The 20,287-nt window shown below is 46.3% G+C and overlaps 1 protein-coding gene across 11 annotated transcripts in view; it reads left to right on the forward strand.

Moving 5' to 3' along the window:
- LOC142796266 (uncharacterized) overlaps positions 1 to 20,287 on the forward strand; it is a 112,873-nt gene that overhangs the window by 56,131 nt on the left and 36,455 nt on the right. For 8 of the 11 annotated variants that reach the window (XR_012893678.1, XR_012893677.1, XM_075886493.1 and 5 more), the window contains 2 exons: positions 7,511 to 7,636; positions 9,925 to 10,060. Coding sequence is in view for 9 of the 11 variants with exons in the window: in XM_075886493.1 (XP_075742608.1) it covers positions 7,511 to 7,636; positions 9,925 to 10,060 (262 nt within the window). In the remaining 2 variants the exon portion in view is untranslated. The remainder of the gene's footprint in view (positions 1 to 7,510; positions 7,637 to 9,924; positions 10,061 to 20,287) is intronic. The other 3 variants (XM_075886492.1, XM_075886494.1, XM_075886495.1) reach the window with 1 other exon arrangement.

Consider the following 20,287-nt stretch of genomic DNA (forward strand, 5'->3'; position numbering starts at 1 on the left):
ACGCGTTCTCGTGTGCGCGCACCACCATACCGGCAGGCAAATGAACCTTTGGTAGAGTTTTGCTTTTCAAGATGATGTACGGTCGCAGTTGCGTGCCATCGGCGAGGGCACAAAGAAAGACTGTGATACGCAGTTTCGTGTTCCCGCCGGTCAGCACGCTCACCGAACTGCTGCCCGTCTTCTCAATCGTTGTGTCCAATGGCATTTCAAAATAAACAGGAGTTCTATCCGCATTGCCAATTTGCGAGAAAATTTAATTGTGCTGCTTTCGCAGGCCAATTACATACGTCTGGTGCTTGAGCAGCTTCTCCTCATAAGAAGCCGGCAAGTGTTGACATATTGTAGTCCGCCGTCTGATTGAGAGCCCTTGCCGCTTCATAAAGCGGTGCAGCCATCCGCGGCTCGCACAGAACTCGTGAGGTAGGCCTAGCTCCCTCGAAAGTCGCCGCGCTTCCACTTGGGCCATCTCGGTCGATACGGCGTGACCCCTGCTTCTCACATCTTCGATGAACTTTACTAGCTCCGCCTCCAGCTCAGGGTAGGCACCGGTCTTGGGGCCACGAAATGACCTACGGTAGCAGTGCGCGGCTTGTAGGCTCTCTTTCTTCTTTCTCCACAGTCGCACACAGGACTCGTCCACATCGTGCCGTCTTCCCGCTTCGCGATTTCCAAATTCCTCGGCGACGGCGATGATCTTAAGCTTTTGCTGTGCCGTGAAGGCCTGCCGCCGTATGCTACTCATGGTGACAGAACAGATCGACTTAGGCTTGGCGAACAGGTCGAGACGTGGAGAACTAGCGGTATCAGCAAGGTAAAGAGCGCTCACACTCGGCGACAACTTGATAGCACTACCCCACAGAACACCTACCAAACTACCCCTTCTAGTACACTGTAACAGCACCCTGGAAACAACAGAACCGAAATGCATGCCTGCTACCGCGTTAAAAAGTAGTACATTAATTTACTGATAATATCTCTATAGGCACTATAACATCTCATTTGCCTTGCTGAAATAAATACTGCTTTATTAATTATGGAACTTTCTTAGACAGCACCACCTTTTCGGCAAGCCCTTTCCAAAAGTAAACATGGCGTCTGTGACGTAGGGCCAAGTGGAGGGTCACTGAGCGGCAGCGAACGTCCAAAAAATATACTTGTGTGTGTGACAGTGAGATTTTACACTAAACAATCGAATTCTCTCCCCAAATTTTTTTCTAAACGCTTCAATGATGCAAGCAAGCGAAACCAAAATCAGCCGGAAGCTGCCGTGCTACTTGCGGAGCAACACGAATTTCGAATTTGCGAAAACCGCCTCCGTAGCCTTCGCTACACTGTTAAGGGGCTCTACAGCACAACACCCATTGCTGTGAAGCAGCTTTATAGGAAAAACCCCGCATATTATCCGCCCCTCTACTTTGCCACGGAAATTTTTGGGTTTTTGGTGCGGGTTATACGCGCGAAAATACGGTATGTCATAGGTGGCATCGCATTCATTGCCTCATTGAGCTCTTGCTCACAAAAAGCTGCTTCTAAGTGTAGAGCTTCGATGCCAGGCTCCCCTTTGCTGTCCATACAGAACCCACACCTTGCGAAGCAGTGCTCTACAGTTGATGCGCCCACTGCATTCCACGCTGATGCGATGTAATGCAAGGCATCGAGTACCTCGGGGAGAAGAGCCTCGTCGAGGTTCTCGTGCTTGGGGCCATGAGCTTGCTTGGCTTTCGGGCCGAAAAGAGCGGCATTCCCTTTAATCTCGGCATGCTTTGAGACGATGCTGTTGAGGAAAAGGAGAACCCTCCTGTACTGTGAACCAATCTTATTATCGAAGTATCGAAAAAACTCTTTAAACAAAGCGCACGTCATCCACGCACGACTGTTGCTTCTGTAGTGGCAAGGCAGCAGGGGAATGTTTTTCAAGCACCGTGGGTTTATAAACTTGCCTATCACCCACGGCTTTAGTTTCTCTGAGCTGTCCATATTGCAGCAAAGGAGCACTGTCGATCGGTCTTTGCTGCATTTGCCTCCGTGGCACACTGCCTTTCAGGCTTAATGATTTCGATGGCTGCACACAATAGAAGAGGCCTGTTTTGTCAGCATTGTAAGTGTCCTGAGGCTCGTTCCCCTCAAATAAAGCAGATAATGTGGGACTTTTAATCATCGGCTGTTTCCACGTTCACACTTTCCACTTCTCAGCTTACCGTTTTGTAAGCATTGCCATGCTTCTTGCGGAAATGGTCGATTCAGCCAATTGAACTGCAAAATAAGTGATGCCAGTCTGTCAACCACTTTCATCGCCTTCTCACGTGAAATGCTGCCGACGAAGTTGATATCGGCAGTGAGAGATTGCTTGAACCAGGTCAGAAGAGCCTCGTCGAGGTTTCTGTGCTTGGCACCACGAGCTTGCTTGGCTTTCGGGCCGAAGAGAGCGGCATTCCCTTCAATCTCGGCACGCTTCGAGACGATGCTGTTGAGTGGTGACGATGGCAGTGCAAGGTCTTTGGCAGTGTCAGCCCTTTTTGGTTCTGGCTGCTTGTCGATTGCTTTAAGTACGTCCAGCCTTTCCTCAAAGGAAAGCACTTTCTACTTACATGACGCTTTTAAGGCTTGACAAAGATTGTGTAGCAAGAGAGGAAAACGGGACGGCGGCCAACGTGGTCGTGTCGTTCTCTCGTCACTTTATTATCAAAGGCGATTGCCGAAGCGGAGCGGCGGCGGCTGCCACGTCTGAACCGCCATGCCTGGTCCCGTTCTCTACCGCTCGCGCCTCGAGCTGTCGCGTGAGCTGCACGAGAGGCGCAGCGCGGTGGCTAGAAAAAAGACGATGATGATAAATGGCGATGATGATGACGCTACAGATTACTCCCCCCGCAGAAATGAAGCCGGAATGAAAATAATGAGAGCGTATATACAAGCGAGTTAGGTTCGCGAAACGAAACGGGGTCCGTGAGCAGTCAAGGTCGTCAACGGGAAGGGACAATCGGCAACCAGTGGGTCTCTGGCGGGCGACACTAGGAGAAACGCAGCGGGCAAAGATGGAAGCGCCGGGTCGCTGTGGCCATAAACACGAGCGTCCCATGATGACTTGGCGGGATCACTCGAGAGCGTGCCCGGTGCTTCAAGAATCCGTGTCTGACAAAGGTACACACAGGTGGAGCCGTGGGAGGGCGCCGGAGAGGCCGAGCCGGTGATGTTGGCGAGATGGTGCTATGCATTGAAACAGAACCAGGACGACCGAGTACTGAAACATAAAGGATGCGGCGGCGTCTCCAACAGCATACATGGCGCCGACATGGCTGTTGACAAGGAGCAGTGGGCTGGCAGTTCCGGCCCGGACGTAGCCGTCGATGGAACAACAACCTGAGCGTTGCAGTGTGGCTGACATGCCGGCACGGATGACCGAGTCGACGGGCGTAGAAACGCCGTGGTCGAAATAGCGCACGGAAGTCACTGCAGGCAGTTAGGTCCACTGTGATCGGTCTGCCGATGTTCCGCGCAAAGGCGGTAGTCGCCTGGGTCATGATGAGGGTCATGTCTGAATTCGTGGTAGATTTTTGCGTTGTGGTGTCGCCCTTCCAAGGCTCCAGAGGTTGGCCAAGGGATCCGGAAGGCGTAGGCTCTACCGGAGACTTGGCTGGCGCACCCGTGCTCGTCGGGGAAGCCTGGTGGATGTCCGCCTGTGTGGTGATTATGGATTGTGCTGGCTGCTCTGCCATTCGCAAATCTGTCATCTGGTCCTTGGTCATTGTAGCAGCATCTCGGAAGTTCTGCTGTAGCATGTCGCGGGCAACAACTTCAGCTGCGGGAGACGTCAAGGGAGATGGTAGTGGCTGCTTGCAGGATGCGCAGATTGCCAAGGTTGATGGAAGATCACGTTCATTGGATAATGTCGACTGTGGAAGCTCCGGAATCGGGTGCCGAATAATGGGTGAAAATATCTCGTGCTCAGACTCCGAGGCGCGCGGCAAGGTAGCCGTCGTGGAGTCTAGGGTCGCTGAGGTGTCGCGTGCCATTGATATCACAGAAATTGTGCATGTGGCAGGCACCTGTGGTGAACCTTTGTACGTGGGCGCCAACGAAACGCAGCTATCGGTGGTGTAGTCAGTGGAAGTGCGAGCGTCTTCTACCTTGTCGTCGTGGTCGGGTGCAGGATTCAATGTTCCTGTGGCCGGATCTAAGGTGGAGGGAGTCGTAGCCGTAGTGGTGAGGTCGTGGTCATTAGAGGGTTGCGTGCCGGTTGGTAGCACACGTTGCGACGCAGTGACAGCCCCAAAGTCGCGGGACCCTGGAAGTGGTCGGTACGTGTGGCCGTTGCGGGCGAGCACTGCAGTGCAGAGGGCATCGTAAGGCTGTGGGCTGGTGCTTGAAGCGGCAGCAAGATGGCGCAGCTCTACCAGAAGGGCGTCGAGAAGAATGGTGTGCATCAGCAGCTGGTCTGTGATGCCATTCACCGCAAGAACGGCGTCGAGCTGCATAAAACATACCTTGGGGTAAGTCGATTGGAACGGTGGCACTGGCGGGCAGAGTGGCGGAAGCATGGCAGCTGGTAGCTCGCCGAAGGGCGTGTCGTTCAGTCACCGATGTAGCAAGAGAGGAAGACGGGACGGCGGCCAATATGGTCGCGTCGTTCTCTCGCCACTTTATTATCAAAGGCGATTGCCTAAGAGGAGCGGCGGCGGCTGCCATGTCTGAACCGCCGTGCCTGGTTCCATTCTCTACCGCTCGCGCCTCGACCTGTCGCGTGAGCTGCACGAGAGGCGCAGCGCGGTGGCTAGAAAAATGACGATGATGATGAATGGCGATGATGATGATGCTACAATTGCATTGACAAGTTCAATGGTAAGAGGCATCCCGCATTCCGTAGTGAAACTTCTGTTGTAAGCACAATGGTGATGGTGATAGCACTTTTCACAAATGGCCATCTAGGGGCGGCCTCTCCAACTTGCCTGCGGCTTCTTGCAGCCTGTTCCTTAGCCAAATCAGACCAAGACTGTCAAACATCAAATCGAAATGGCGATGCCCGAGTGGCTTCAGCGGACTAGGTTGCGTTGCATCATGGAGGAACGTTGTCACACTTGCGACGTAACGGCAGGGTTCGCAATAAATACATATGATTCTATGAGAGCTTTGCCGGGACCGATAAAAGGCAACATAACAGAAAACGCAGCAGTGAGGAACATAACAGTGGGGTTTCACTGTAGCAATGGTGACGTAAATATGCAAGGAGTGCACGTGTGACCTTCAAATAGTGCGTCCGACGCTCTGCCAACTGAGCTATAGCGGTGGTCATCCCCTGTCCACATAATGGGGTATATATGTGCACTCAAGCATATGCGTGTTAGCGCCACTTGTAGCCATAACAGCAATGGAACACTTTTTTTCTGCCTGCGTCGCAAAGCACGTGATCTTATTACAAGCTGTCAGCTGACCAGTAATCCCTCGTATGCTACCTGAAAGCATGAAGTCTGCTAAAACGAGGCCCTTGATATGAATGAAGGAAAGACGCGAAAACTTTAAGGGCTCTTCTTGCTTTTCTTCATAACATTAGTTGAAACTAACTGAAAGCTTTCTATTCGCATTGTACACTACAGTAATGTTCTTCTGTGAAATGGTCGAATGCATTGTTCTGCGAAGGAGCACAAGAGCAAGTTTTATGGTAGTGAGTGGCTTTTTTTAAATAACCATGAGCGACTAAACTGGGACTGTGCAGTCTGAAATTTTATGTAAGGGCTGTGAAGTCTCGATGTGGGGAGCGCGCCACGCTCTAGGAGTGAACGCACACAGTAGACATGGTCGGAACAAACCAAACAACACTCATTTATTTACCCGCTTTTAGAACGACGATGTCGTCAGCTGAATTAATATAACATCAATTGGGTATCAACACTCTAAAACATCCTTACGCAATATTAAAGAACACTCAACAAAATGACCAACAAGGTGGTGTCGCTTACGCTTGACTCGCCACAAGGGCCCCCGGCAGGTGGTGCGCGGTGCCGTGCACCGGAATCCCACTGCGAGAGACAGCCGTTTGCGCCAAACACTACCAGCTGAAGAAACTCGCTCAATTCTCTCCTGCCGCCACCAAGGCTTGCTGCCAGGGGTCACCGCCGGTGCTACCAAGTCCGCGTAACGGTGAAATGCGCTCTTTGCAGAGGCTCGTGACGTCTATTTCAATATGTATTGTGAAACTGGTGGCGATTCATCGGCGGGCATCGTCCGTTCCAAAAACGCTGCTGATAGTTTGTCTGAAGAGTTGCGCGGCACGTAATCAAAGCAATTTTCGCTAACAACTACACGCATACAAGCCGCCAGAATGTGTGTCACGTCTACTTCTGGACATCACGCACGGTCTAATTTCCCGTGCTTTTAGTCCACAGAAGAACCCCGGGAACGTGTCTCCCCTTCCCAAAAATTTTTTTTTTGCCATGGCATATATATAGCTCAACATTACCATTTATATGCCCCCCTTCAGATCAAGATGCACTCTCCTCCCCCCCCCCCCCCCCAAAAAAAATTACCTACGCCGCTGGCGATGGCAAAGATTGGTCGAGAATGTCCTTGTAATTGCTATTACAATGAAAAGAAAATGGCTTTCGCCTTTTAGTCATCTTGGGCGTATGCATAAGGTACCTTGTGAGGTTCTTTTTTTCTTTGTACACTGTTTTCTAGAACACTACAGGGGAATTTTAAAGCATAGACAGAATGCCCTAGCCACATAAAACATCGCTGCAAATGAAAAACGAAGTTTGTCAAGTTGTGTAGTTTCAGCACAGAGAGATGAGTGCTGGAAGAGGTTGGCTTTATCAGACTAGCTAAATGACGTCATATTAAGCCTAGCAGTATAATCGGTTGTGGAGAAAAAGAACCTTTCTATATCCTTGGAGTCGTCTAAGGGAAATGCAGTTGCGACTGTGTGTGTCTGCAGAGTTGTAGGTCACAGCGTTTGTCTATCATATATATTGCTAACCACATAAGTGTCTAGAATGTTATATTATGAAGTACAATTCTATTCAATCAGTATTATGTTTATTTTCTATGACGATAATCACTAAACCAGCTTTTTTTTTTTGGAATGGCCAACATAATCATGCCATTATTTTTGCATCAAATAGGGAGTGCTCATAAGATGACTGGCTTTATGAGGTTTCAAATTGATGGCCATATTTCTAGTTCTTCACAGGACAAAAGAGCATCAAAATAAATTTTCTTGTCCCTGAATGTAAATTAAATTTGCTTCTCCTCCAGGATGTGAAGTTAGCTGCTCCATATTGCTCTAAAATGAAAATTTTGCTGCTCCAAAGATCTTCAAAATGAAAATTTTTCTGCTCCGAAAATTGCTCCAAGTCAGGAGACCTTGGTGGGATCACGTACACCAGCATTTTGTAGAGTTACGCGATATCTGGTCTAAAAGCGATACATGCTAGCCTTACAATTTGTTGCTATCGCATTCATTGCATGGCCATTCCAGTGAAACTGTTTCTTTCTTTTTCTTCTTTTTTTTTGGTGGCAGCATTTGGAAAAGGAACAAAGGGATGGCAGTAACAGTACTCAAAAGAAGGGGGCCAAGTTGGTGGAGTGTCCAGTTCCCAGTACAGCTTTGCGGAGACTGGTGCACATGGTTGCTCATGGAACGCATGCACGTATTCTCGTTCATTTGACTGCAGTGCTTTATGCCTAACGACTTGGCAGTTGATGCTCGTGTTTTCATGTAGAACAATAAAAATACATGGGCAGCTGTACATAACTAAAAAAGTCACAGTTGCACCACAAGCAGTGGTAATATTGTGGCAACAAACGCAATAGAAGCAAACTGTAATGGTATATGAAGTGAAGCTGGCAGCCAACTCTTTTGGATCCAATCTCATGTAACTGTACAACACGCTGGTGTACGAGAATACAGCCACTTTTCGCAGCACTCTTCACGATGAGAGTGCTGGACGTAAAAGTGTGTGCGAGCCGCCCGCTGATGGCTGCCGAAATAGCATGCCCACCAGCAATCGCGATCACGCGCTTAGAAGAAGCAACGTTCATAGTGGTGCTCGAGGGACACTTGCCCTCTTCTTCTCTCGTTTGCTTTTTTTTTTTCATGCTTTTTCAAGATGAGCGGGGATGTCGGATGTTTTCGCATGCGCCCTTACGGAGAGTGCCTGGATCATTTGATCTCTGCTTAAACCGGAATCTTCTCCCTTGCGTGTGCGCTTTTACCCGTGGATAGAACATATGATGTGCAGGTGTAGGGTTATGCTATCAATTTTTAATTTATATAGGACATGACGACAAAAACCTGCCAGAGTGTTTATAGAATTTTTATGGCAATGATGAGGCTACGTTTTACACAATTCAGCTGAGTGTTTGAAAAGTGCAGCATTGAACAAATGTTGCTTCAGAAGTGCTTTGAGCAGGGCTACATTTGTTCTGAATGCACTTAAAGGTCTAAAATTGCTTGAAAAGGCCCTTCTGACAGCTTCAAGCCTGCTACAAAAGGCACTTTTGCCTGCTCCCAGGACTTCTTCCAAACTCATGTACTACTCTGTTTCACCCCTGTAGTCGTGTCTCTAGCAGTGGTGATATTGTGGCACTACTCTGGGTTACTAGGGCATTGTTTAAGTTCGTGGCCTTCGACTGTGGCTACTGCCTTGGTGTTCATGAGGTCGTAGCTGGTGCCGTCAACATGATACTATGTGGTGTTCTTGGGCACATACTCTCATTCAAGGCCTTACCGCCAGCCCCAACATAGTTGGGGATTCATGTAGTGGTGTATGGGGACGACCTTATAAGTGTGCGTAGACGATTGACAATGGGCTTGCAGTGAGCTGCTTTGTGCAGTATTATAGCTAGGGCTCCGTGTTTCCAGAGTATATTTGTTTTAAAATTTGGAGCGTTTTTTTTTTTTTTTCAAAGTTTACTCTTTGGGAGAAAATCTGACATTTATCATAGTTTTTTTCTCATGGTATATACTCAGTTCTGTGATTTTGTGTTTAATTTTGTATGATAAGTTGTTCAATCAGCTCTTCTTAGTTTTGTTTCTAATAAAAATGTGCTGCCTTGATGCCGATAACCATGTTCTTTTTTTCCATCAATTTTTTTTGCTTGCTCTTTACTTATTCTGTAAAAAAGGCCCCACTGCACTGCTGTTGATGTGCCAAAGTATACTTTTGGGGTGGCAGGAACTAGGCAAGCTGCTTGTTCTGTGTCATCTTGATGAAAACTAAGTGTCCTTTATTTATTATTCTCAATACTGCAAAATCTTATATTAAATTAAATCTTAACATGAAAACACACTCAACGTAAACACACTCAAACACACACATATTAACACAAGCACAAATACTTCAGTACAAAAAAATGTTTGTTTGTTAGTGTTGCAGCTTCAAAGCTTGTTTTAATAAATGCAAGCATATGTTACGGGTAGGTTGCTGTCACGGATGAACATTTGCTTCATTCAAATGATGAATCACCTTTGAAAAGGCTCTTTTAAAATCATACTTTATCAGATAAATCTGAATTGTAAAAATTTTCACAGGCGAAAGTTTATTGGATTTTTTTTTTTTTTTTTGATCAATCGGAAAACACGGAGCCCTAATTATAACCTAGGTGCAGGAGCAAGTTGTAGCCTGTGAGTGTTATCATGACCCATTTAAGCTGGAATGCCTCTATATTTACAGGTGTAATATCGGGCAACAGACTTCACTTGTGCATATTATATTTCGCGATTTTCTCACTGTTTTTTTGCAGTCTTAATTCAGTAAAGGCAATTCAGACATAACGGAAATCTGAAATATTTCTCACTGATACCATCATCGTGCATATTGGACATAATGGCGACAGTGTCTTGTCTGATGTGATTGCACTGCAATACTGTTTCACTGCACAAATAATTGTTAATGTTTGAAACGTGCAAGTGATAGTTGTTTGTACTTGCAGCCGAACATGTGCCGTTGTAGCTGCCATTGTATGATGAGCACGGCTGCTGTGCAGACAACCCCGTTTGTGAGGCGTACGAGCTGTTCTCAAACAAACGAGAGCTTCATCAGTGCTACAATGACTCGAATGGACGCTGGTGAGTCACACTTGCCGACTTGTGCAACTTGAATGCTCACATGTGGGCCTTTTGCAGTGAGCCAGGTGTTAAAAGGCATCGGTGCTGTTCACTTTTTGAATTCTTTTAGCGCATGCTCCTAATGTTTTTTATTGAACTGGGTTAGAATGGGTCCTCAGGAATTTTCGCATATTACCCACTATGGTAGCTCAGAGGCTATACTTCTGAGGGCGAGGGTGTGGATTCAGTAAGACTGGTCGAGGTGGCCACATCCCAGTGAGGTTAGTGCAAGAACAATAGATTTGGGCAGGTTTTGGGGCATGGAGGTCATAAGTAGTGTCACTATTGGTGCACGAATTTCAGACCATAAACTTATATTTTTTTCTTTACTGTTGATATTTTTGCTTGTCTCATTTGTGGTCCAAGACTCCTGCTGCAGTTGAGAGTAGTAGATGGAACTGTGAGTAGGGAAGACTTGCCGATACTGGTCTGCTATGATGGCAAAAGCAGCCTTAGCACTAATACTTCTCTCTGCATTTGCTTTGTCTGCTGCAGGCACACTTGTTGCTAGAGCCTGGTTTGAAGAGCCCTGAAATGTACATTTATAAACCATAGGTGAAATTTCTGAAACCAGCAAGAATGTGAGCTCTATTTACCAAAACTTGGTTTAATGGCACAGTTGTCGTAAAGAGTGATTTTGTGAAGATGTTCTTGGCCATTTAACCCATTGGGTTCCGCGCTCTCCGCGGCCGTTCCAGCCTGATATTTTGTCGGAAAATTTTCGTGCCTGCTGGTGGCATGGGTCGGTGCACCTAACCCGCAATAAACGTTGTAGAATAACAAACATTTTATTCGCTTAACAATGCGTAACTTCATCAGATGCTTCAGTATGGTTTTCGTGTGTGAAAAAGTTTAAGGCACTCGGGCATGTAAAGAGCAACTTCACAGTTTTCACACTTCCATCGGCTCTGGGACTTTTTTTCCTGTGTTTCACAAACTATGCAAAGTCTAAGGGGATTGTTCTTGTCTTTGCTTGCCAGGATTTGGCGAGGAAAATGAGCCCATTAGGAGGCTAGTAAGTGCTTTAGTGAGGCCGCGCTGCCACATTTCTGCAGCGGGATGTTTCGAAAAAGTTGGGATAGGGCACTTTTCGCCACTTAAGAAAGAAAATAAAACTTACAAACACCTAATAAACAAAGATACCTATGCCCATCAAGCGGGTAATATATTAAGCAAAAGGTACACATAAAGTATTTTGCTGCCATCTATGAAACAGTAGCAAAAATAAAAATTTTCTAGGCGGCTAGTGATTCACCGGTCAAAGCACTTTTCACCTCGCTGGCCGGGTTGGCGAGGAAAAATCATCTTGTTCGTGGCGAAAAAATAAAAAAACCTTCGAATAAAATAAATAATAAAGAACCTCAATACGAGCACGAATTCAAAGCTCTCTGCATGGCCATCTGGTGTTCTATCATAGACGCACGCCAATGGTCGAAACTGATTGGAAAAAAAAAAAAAAAACAATATGAATGTTATGTAGTTCAAGTTCTCATTGATATTGTGTCTGACCAAAAAAGCTAGGCCTTTTGTTTACACTTAAGTGCCAACCACTGGCACGCGTACGCTCGCGTCTACGCGTCAAAAGCGTCAAATGCGCCTCTCGGCGTCGACGTCGGAGGGGCATACGTGAGCAGGCGCGAGGGATCAAGCCGGGCTTGATATTTCGCCTCGCGTACGCTACGTCACCACGCGTACAGCGGCGCCAACCAACCAGAGGCCGCGATGACTCCGAATGCTGTGCCTAATGGCCGCCGCTTCGAAGGCACAGCCGAGTGCTGAAAGCAAGCATGAAAACTACTCCAAACGTTCCTGAATGACCGCTTCGTAATCTAGAACAAAACGACGAACGACTGCGAGTGCTTCCAGCGTGACGCAGTTTCGTGCAGAGTTCGAGCGACGCCGACAAATCCAGCGAATGCCGGCCGGCTATGCTAGCGCCGGTCCCGTGTGCGATCGTCGGCCGAGCGAAAAGAGCATGTCGGTGTTCTTGTGCTTTGATCTGTGACTTTCTGTGCTAAAAACGAGTGTAAACAGACTTCAGAGGCTCAAAGGTTTGAGCGTGAGCCCTCGCCTACCGCGGAGGCAATTCAGATCGGTGTCATCTGCATCCAGCGCAGGCCTCTACCATCTAGTTCGTATGAACCAGCACATGCGAGGCACATCGGCTGAAAAACCTGTGCGGTAGTTTTCGTTGCAACATAGACACCATATACGACGCCCGAAATATCGCGTAGTTCATACGGAGGAGTTTTTATCTGCACTGTGTTTGTTTTCAACATCGATATTCATCATCGCTGAAAGCGAACCTCGCACTAGCCAACACATTTCCGTGATGTGAAAACGTATGTACTTATATAAGTGTATTCGCTAATTGTATGACACGGGAACATTCGTTAGCTTCAAAGCTAAACGTTTTCGTGTGTTGCCAAGCTAATAACAAGCGTGCGCTGGTTGGTAGTAGTGAGATGTGACTTCGTGTCGGGTACCAGCGATGCTGACACATAGAGCTGTCAGCGGTCTCATTTCCATTCACGTACAAGACAGAAACTCGAGCGTGCATTGCTGTGGTGATTGAAAAAGAAAGTTGCATGATTAAGTGCTGCTGGTATTGCCTGCTATTTCACTTCTCACTTCTTCTGCTTCTCTGCCACGCTCAGTAGTAGCACATACGTTGTTTGGAGGCATTCTAACACATACATTCTTAATTTATAGTTCATTGTGATACTCGTAGTTATAGGCATACAATGGCGCTTCTCCGTCGTTTTACAGTTTACTATAACATAACGCGCGTTCTGTTCACAGCTGGACAGATAACTGAAAACCTTCTGAGAAGCACCTGATTTGAAATCAGCTGCACGATGACACAATTGTTGGAAGAGAAGATCACCACATGTATGCACAGAATGAATGAAGGTGCACTAGTATAGTACTGCACTTTGTATAGAAGAAATGCAAAAAGTACCTCATGTGACTTATGAGATCTTTCAGAGCTGTGCATGTAATTATCTGTTCCTCCAGACTGTAAACAGCTGAAGATATTCGATGGTTCCGAACATTGAATATTTGTATGTGTTTCCAAGGAGTCCTTCATTTCTGTTCAGTTTTTTAGTATATGCATTAACTTGGATTATATATACGCATGCACTTAAGCATATTCAGTTTAGTTCTGTTGGAAAACTTGCCAAAACTTCTGTACGGTACTCTGGTGCAATCCTTTGATCGGTATCTGTCCCATAAAAAATTTTTGGCATGCTTTATTCCATTATAGGGTATTTTGACCATTGATGGCATGTCAAAGCCACAGTGCTCGGCTGTAATCTCAAAACCAATGTCTGTCTCATCAAGAAGTGTCAGATGCATTTTGTAGATGTTAAAGGATATTTCAACTACCAGCAAAGTGCTGAAGTCTTCAACACAGCACTGATCCGCAATCACCACCCAGCTTAGAAGTCATTTGTAGAGCTCTCTAACACGTTTAAATAAAGTTATCAAACACTGGATTGATCTACTTGGTTTGATTCCTAATACCAGTGTGTCTAACTTTTTGGAGGCACTTGTATTATAGTAATGTCCTATTTCTTTCATTTATTACAGGGGTGCACTCAAGGGTAGTGATATTTGTTTACCTTGGCACACTTAATGTGATATTACTGTTTAAATCCTTTCATTTTGTGCATGTTAAAGAACCCCAGGTGGTCAAAATTTTCGGAGCCCTCCACTACGGCGACTCTCATAATCAAATAATGGTTTTGGGACGTTAAACCCCACAGATCAATCATCTTTCATTTTGTATATATGTACGCCATTTTTGCAGTAGCCTCACAGTGAGCAGCCGTATATGAAAATAAATAAATATACCATCCGAAAGTGTTCCACGCTGTGCTCGGTTCCAATCTGGTCACTAATATCTGTTGCATCATGATGTGTCGGGTGTGTTTTACTGCATTGGAGAACATTTTGGCTGCCTTCCATGAAGGGTTCAGTTCCAGTATTATGACCGATATCTGTGACTTCATGAAGAGTTGGGCGTCATTTGTCGTTTTAGAGAATACTTTGACTAAAGACAACGTCCAGAAGTCTTCCATACAGGGTTCAGTTCCAATATTATGACCGATATCTGTGACTTCATAAACAGTTCGGTTTCGCTTGTCGTTTTAGAGAATACTTTGACTAAAGACAACGTCCAGAAATCTTGCATTAAGGTTTCAGTACTAATATTATGGCCGATATCTGCGACTTCATAAACAGTTGGGTGTCGCTTGTCGTTTTAGAGAATACTTTGACTGAAGACAACGTCCAGAAGTCTTCCACTAAGGATTCAGTTCTAATATTATGACCGATATCTGTGACTTCATGAACAGTTGGGTGTCGTCTGTCATTTTAGAGAATACTTTGACTAAAGACAACGTCCAGAAATCTTGCATTAAGGTTTCAGTACAAATATTATGGCCGATATTTGCGACTTCATAAACAGTTGGGTGTCGCTTGTCGTTTTGGAGAATACTTTGACTGAAGACAACGTCCAGAAGTCTTCCACTAAGGATTCAGTTCTAATATTATGACAGATATCTGTGACTTCATGAACAGTTCGGTGTCGTCTGTCGTTTTAGAGAATACTTTGACTAAAGACAACGTCCAGAAGGCTTGCATTAAGGTTTCAGTTCTAATATTATGACCGATATATGCGACTTCATGAACAGTTGGGTGTCGTTTTAGAAAATACTTTGACTAAAGACAACACCCAGAAGTCTTCCATACAGGGGTCAGTTGCAATATTATGACCGATATCTGTCACATTATGAAGTGTCAGGCACAGTTAGTTGCATTAGAGCACATTTCGACTATGGAAAATGCCCGAAGGCATTCTACGCAGTATTTGGTTCCTATTTTATGGCCAATATCAGTTGTATCAATAAGAACCAGGTGTGCTTTGTAGCATTAGAGGATATTTCGAACACACACGTCAGCCAAAAGCCTGCTACTCTGGCCTCAATTGTAGTCTTATGACTGACTTAAATCTGTCAGATCATGAAGTTGCAGGCGGGATTATTAAGTTGACTGATATGAAATATGTTGTGTAAATATACTGAAGGTACCAGCATATGCAAGATATTGTTAGTAACTTTGGTAGTGCAGGTATAGAAACCCGGTGGTTTGTAAACCTGATCAGGAGCAGCCACGCCTCATTCACCGCAGAGAGGAGGGGGGGGGGGGAGAGCTCAATGTCAACTCCATATATTAACATAATAGGGAGGGGGTGCTAAGTCGGCCCTGGGGAGAGGCACTGGGACAAACTTTTGCCCCCCCCCCCCCTCCCATCCTTAAGGAGAACCCTGCACACGCCTATGATAGACGTACAGTATGCTAGACGCGAATGTTCATCAGCGGCGCACGCACCGATGTTGATTTCTGGTGCATACCGCTGCAGTTACTTTGGGCACTGAAATGTCAATTACTTCTAAAAAAGTCTAAACTGTGGTGGTTGAAGCACTATCAACTTGTTAACGTGTTCTCATATCCTCTAAAACATACATTCCCGCTCCAGTTGAGAATGTGCCGTTCTGTGCTGAACTTGGACAGTTCTAAGCAAAAAGAGCAAGCAACATTGTGTATCGGCTTGGACGCGTGGGCGTCAACGCAGTCGACGCGTGCCAGTATTTGCGCGCCCTTTTCCTCCACAGGCACGACTAGACGCTTTTGATGCGTAGGCGCGTGCCAGTAAAGTGCCAGTGGTTGGCACTTTACTTCATTCGTGCAGTGGAAGGAATCTCTTTAACGCATGCAATATCAAGTGGTAAAAGCGTAGAATTGCGCCAGGCGTCAAAATGTGAAATGTGCCGCGGGTGGGTGTTTTCAAGGGCGACCCAGTACAGAGTGCTCAAACGTATGTTCGCATGTTGCCTTACGAAAGTGTAGAAGGCCCTTTGCGGATTGGCGGAGTTGGCACTTAACAATTGTGCTTTAAAGAAACATTCTATGATTAGTTTGAAAAGGCCAGTGGTGCACGCACCGTCATTTGTTCCCTCCCAGCACAATTGAGGCGTACACCAAGACCGAAGAGAGGCTAGTAATTGAGAAGGTGATTCGCACTGGGCCCGATTACGCTATCACCGTCGGCTCTTGAAGGCGAAGCTCAAGCGTCATCCAAGTTTTGTAATTTTGTAACTGTTGTGTAATTGTTTCGCATAATACCCAACGGCATCACCTCTGCCCTATCTGCCAATCACTGCCGCATGTAACAAAAATAATGGAATGAAATGATCATTTTTACTTGCACAACAATAATAATTCTCAAGTAATGTGCAAGGCTAGAGAAGCAATTTCCTTACGATGGCCCGTTTGCTAGCCCGCCATCACCGGGCAAAAGAGATCGCGGGCTACATATATGAGCTTTTCATTTTGGTCCCTGCTGCAGTGAAGCCATGTTTACGAAGAAAAATAAATAAATAAATGAATAAACAAACAAATGAACAAGTTGTGTGAAGCAGAGTTGTCATTGTTGTCGTCACTGTTGGAATCAGGTGCGAAGCAAGTTGGCGTACCTCACTGTAGATAAATGCACTCCTCCTTGGTACGCTACATACAAACTACGCCATGTCAAGAACAGCCCAAGAAGTGACGTGTGAATACAGCGCACCTTTCACGGTAACCGCTTGCTATCACCGCCGCCCATCACAACACGCATGCCCCAGCCCAGGAGAGCAATATCGGACTGAAGCACCACTAGCTCTTGCGACCGTCGCCCGGCCTGCCTCTCTGGCAGAGCTTTCAAAGTGAGTTTATTCTAGTAACTTTGCTCAGAGTAGCGGGGGGACAAAGAACGAAGGGGTGCGTAACAAGAAACGGTTGGGAAGAGTGACAGCTATTAAGGGGTGCAGAGGCAAGGTCGGCTTTTAACAATAAAAATTTTATGGGCACCTCGCTGGCGGCTTACTGGTGGTCGGAAGTGGTTTCCGGGAAGCTGCCGGAGCACCGACTCTGTTCACTGTAACCGATCGGCAGTGCTCAGAGACATCCGTCGTAAGTGCGATATTGTGCCATTAGAACTATGTATATTTCCACAGTCATGAGGGTACCGTTCGTTTTAAGTGAAAGTAGGTTTTAAGTGAAGTCGTTATGTGTGGGCTCGACTGTAGTTTGAGATAGAGATCATTTTTACGGAATACACGAATATAATGCCTAAATTAAGGCATTCCAGGCCTTGAAAAAGTCATTTGTAGGCCGTAACAAGATGCAAGGAGATGATGATTTGCTCACAGTATGATAAAGAACAAGGTGTGAACTTTTCAAGTTACTGCACATTATTTCACATGAAAATAGTCTGTAAACTTGTCTGGCGTCTCGTGCACCGCCAAGTTTCAGTCGTCCTCAATATCATTGAAGCTTTCGAATAAGCAAATTCAGTTCCTTCGGCCACAATAACCTTAATTGACGCTGAATGCTGATGCAAGCTTCATAGTGCCGTAAACAGGTTGGTTAGCAGCGACAAGTGCACACATAGTACATCTCCTCAGCACCAGAAACGTCGGCAATTATCTGGCATCGATACAGGCAGAAACCACTGCGTCATCTGCACCGATGAAGTTGCTCGCTGTCCGAGATGGTGCCTGAAAATGTGAGGCACCGTATGTCGTTGTCAGCGGTTATTACGCCACCAAGTCAACACCTGGCATCAAATTGCGAAACAGTTTACAACAGTGCTTTACTCGATGTCGCTCCAAGCATCACTCATAAGTTTGGTTGCTACGAACGGGTCAATGCAATGTTCAGCTCGACTCCCGAATGAGGACTTATCAGGAAGGAGGCGAGATATCCGCAACCCTCAGAAGACAACGCTGCTTAAAAACAACAATTAAGCAAGGCTCCACCATCGAGATGTTGGCGATAGCGATGTCACTTGTGGCTGTGCAGCGGGCAGCCTCTGTTTTGGCACGTGAAGAAGGAAATAACGTGACCTTCAAGGTGTGCGTTCCTAAACCGAAAACACCCAAATACGTCACGAGGTTGCACATGTCTAAGGCCATGCTTTTAGGGCGTTCATGCCAATGATCATAAAGAGACAAGGAACATAGCTAAAACATTGCAACAAGTTCACCAGGTCACCTTGCGTTCTTGTTTATGCGCCTTCGGCGATCGGTTTTTCGGAGAACACTATGCCGGCACGTTGAGGCCTGCTGATTGCACATCAAGTGTATGGTGCACTTACAAGTGCCAATCAATAAACTAGATAAACATGATGAAATAACACCGCCTTTTCATCACCTACACGTGAAGTGGGATTGGAACTTGTTGGAATGCGGCTGAAAAATATTTACTATTTGTTAGAAAAAATGAACTTTCTAAGCTTCGGCGCGGTGCAGCGTTCTATATAGCTGATGTTCCACTGGGTTGAACTTTAGTCCCACCCGAAAAATTTACGATTTTGCTTTCCTATATATATATATATATATACGCACATCTAAAAACACACAAAAGCATGCATACCCCACCCCCCGCCATCCCTGAAAAAATTTCTGGTGACTCTAGTGTGCTACATTATGCCATAAGTATAATGCTGCGAACTGTTTTCAGATCAGATGATAACTAATCATTCTGCAGATTATTGAAAATCAGTGTTTGTTTACCATAACTGCTGTAAAGGAAAAACAATACGAGCAAGATTGAGAAATGTACGAGCAGAATTGAGAATTCTGCTCTCGTCACTTTGGGACAGAACTTGGGCTCAGAAGTTCCCGTTTAGCTGTGTGAAGGCTGCGGGGTCTCTTAGCCAATATGAAGCATGATTAGCTGTTCCACATGTATTCATCCATGCATCGTCCAAAGGTGCAGCAGCTGCTCCAATTGCACCAATTCGACGCAATTCTCCAGTTTTGCATCGAGCTGTGCCAAAACCATGAAATTTGATGAACCGGTGCCACGCTGCACCAAATCTGCCTGACCAGCGTCAGAATTTTCTCAGTTGTGACCCCAGCAGCGGTCGGCGCAGGAGCAGCCACGAGTTGGCATTGTCGACGTGGGCTTTGCAAGAGAAGGTTGCACCACCAGCCAACGCACTGGCGACGGGAGCGGCAAAACAGTGACTCGGCAACCTGTGACACGGGCGTCCCGAGAAGAAGACAGAGACCTCGACACGCTCCAAGGGAGGCTGCTCGGGATGCCGCCGCCGCGCACAGCGAGTGTCGACATTCCTGGCGCAGACCCCCTTTGAAGCAAGCCGCCGAAGACAGTTCCCAAGAGGCCACATCACTGTGTAGCACCAGGTATGGCCAGCGGCCATTAGGCCCAACCACCCAGACATCCGCCACGTCAGCAGCGACGTAAGGCAACTATATCTACCGGGGACCACACCGCCAGCGGCACAAACTGCAATGTTCGTTGAGAAGGCCCAGAACCCCAACAAAAACACGACCAATCCAGACATTGACGAGCAGCGCGTCAGTTGCGACAAGTAAGGTGACGAGAAGCACCATGAGAAGCACTAAGGCTGTAGAGATGTCTGGCAATAGTTGGGACAGTTGAGTCTGTAAAGGGATTTGTTTATAGGTTAGTAGCTTAGTAGCATGTGGGCGTTTGTTTATTAAATGGGTTTTGTTTCTAACAGAGTCGTGTCTTGGTCCATCGGCCGCAGCAGCTAGCCATAATCTGTGACACTGATATATTTTCTTAAAATTAACTTGAGGGGACTCTGGCGCTGCGTTCGTTCAGCAACCATGACAATGGTGAGTAGTAGTTCACAGATTTGCCTAGTCTTCATGCTTGCGGGCTGCAAACAAACTTGTGGCTTTGTTTATTGTCGTGTTTTGATTTTGTTTCAAATGAAAGAACAAACTGTTTTAAATCTTGTAACCCGATTTGAATTGGTGAGCCTAAAAGGTTAACGTGGCGAAGCGTAACTGCTGAACATTTGCTTTTTGTTTTGTGACAAAGCGTTTCCAGGCCTCGCGTAGCCAAACGAATGTGAAAGAACGAAGTTTAGACATCCATGTGCTGCCCATCATTCCCATGCTGGCCAAAGTGCCATGCGTTGCAGCTGCCATAAAAGCTAGTGCCAGAGTTCCTTCTAATGTTCTTATAGGAAACTCTATGGGTACTGATGCTGCAATTAAATGCACACGACATCATTGTGAAGAAGAATAAACATATTGCACATCGGCGGAACATAGTAAGTACTAAACAATTGCAAATGTC

This window comes from Rhipicephalus microplus, chromosome 2 (genome assembly GCF_043290135.1).
Source record: "Rhipicephalus microplus isolate Deutch F79 chromosome 2, USDA_Rmic, whole genome shotgun sequence".
In the NCBI taxonomy this organism is placed as follows: Eukaryota; Metazoa; Arthropoda; class Arachnida; order Ixodida; family Ixodidae; genus Rhipicephalus; species Rhipicephalus microplus.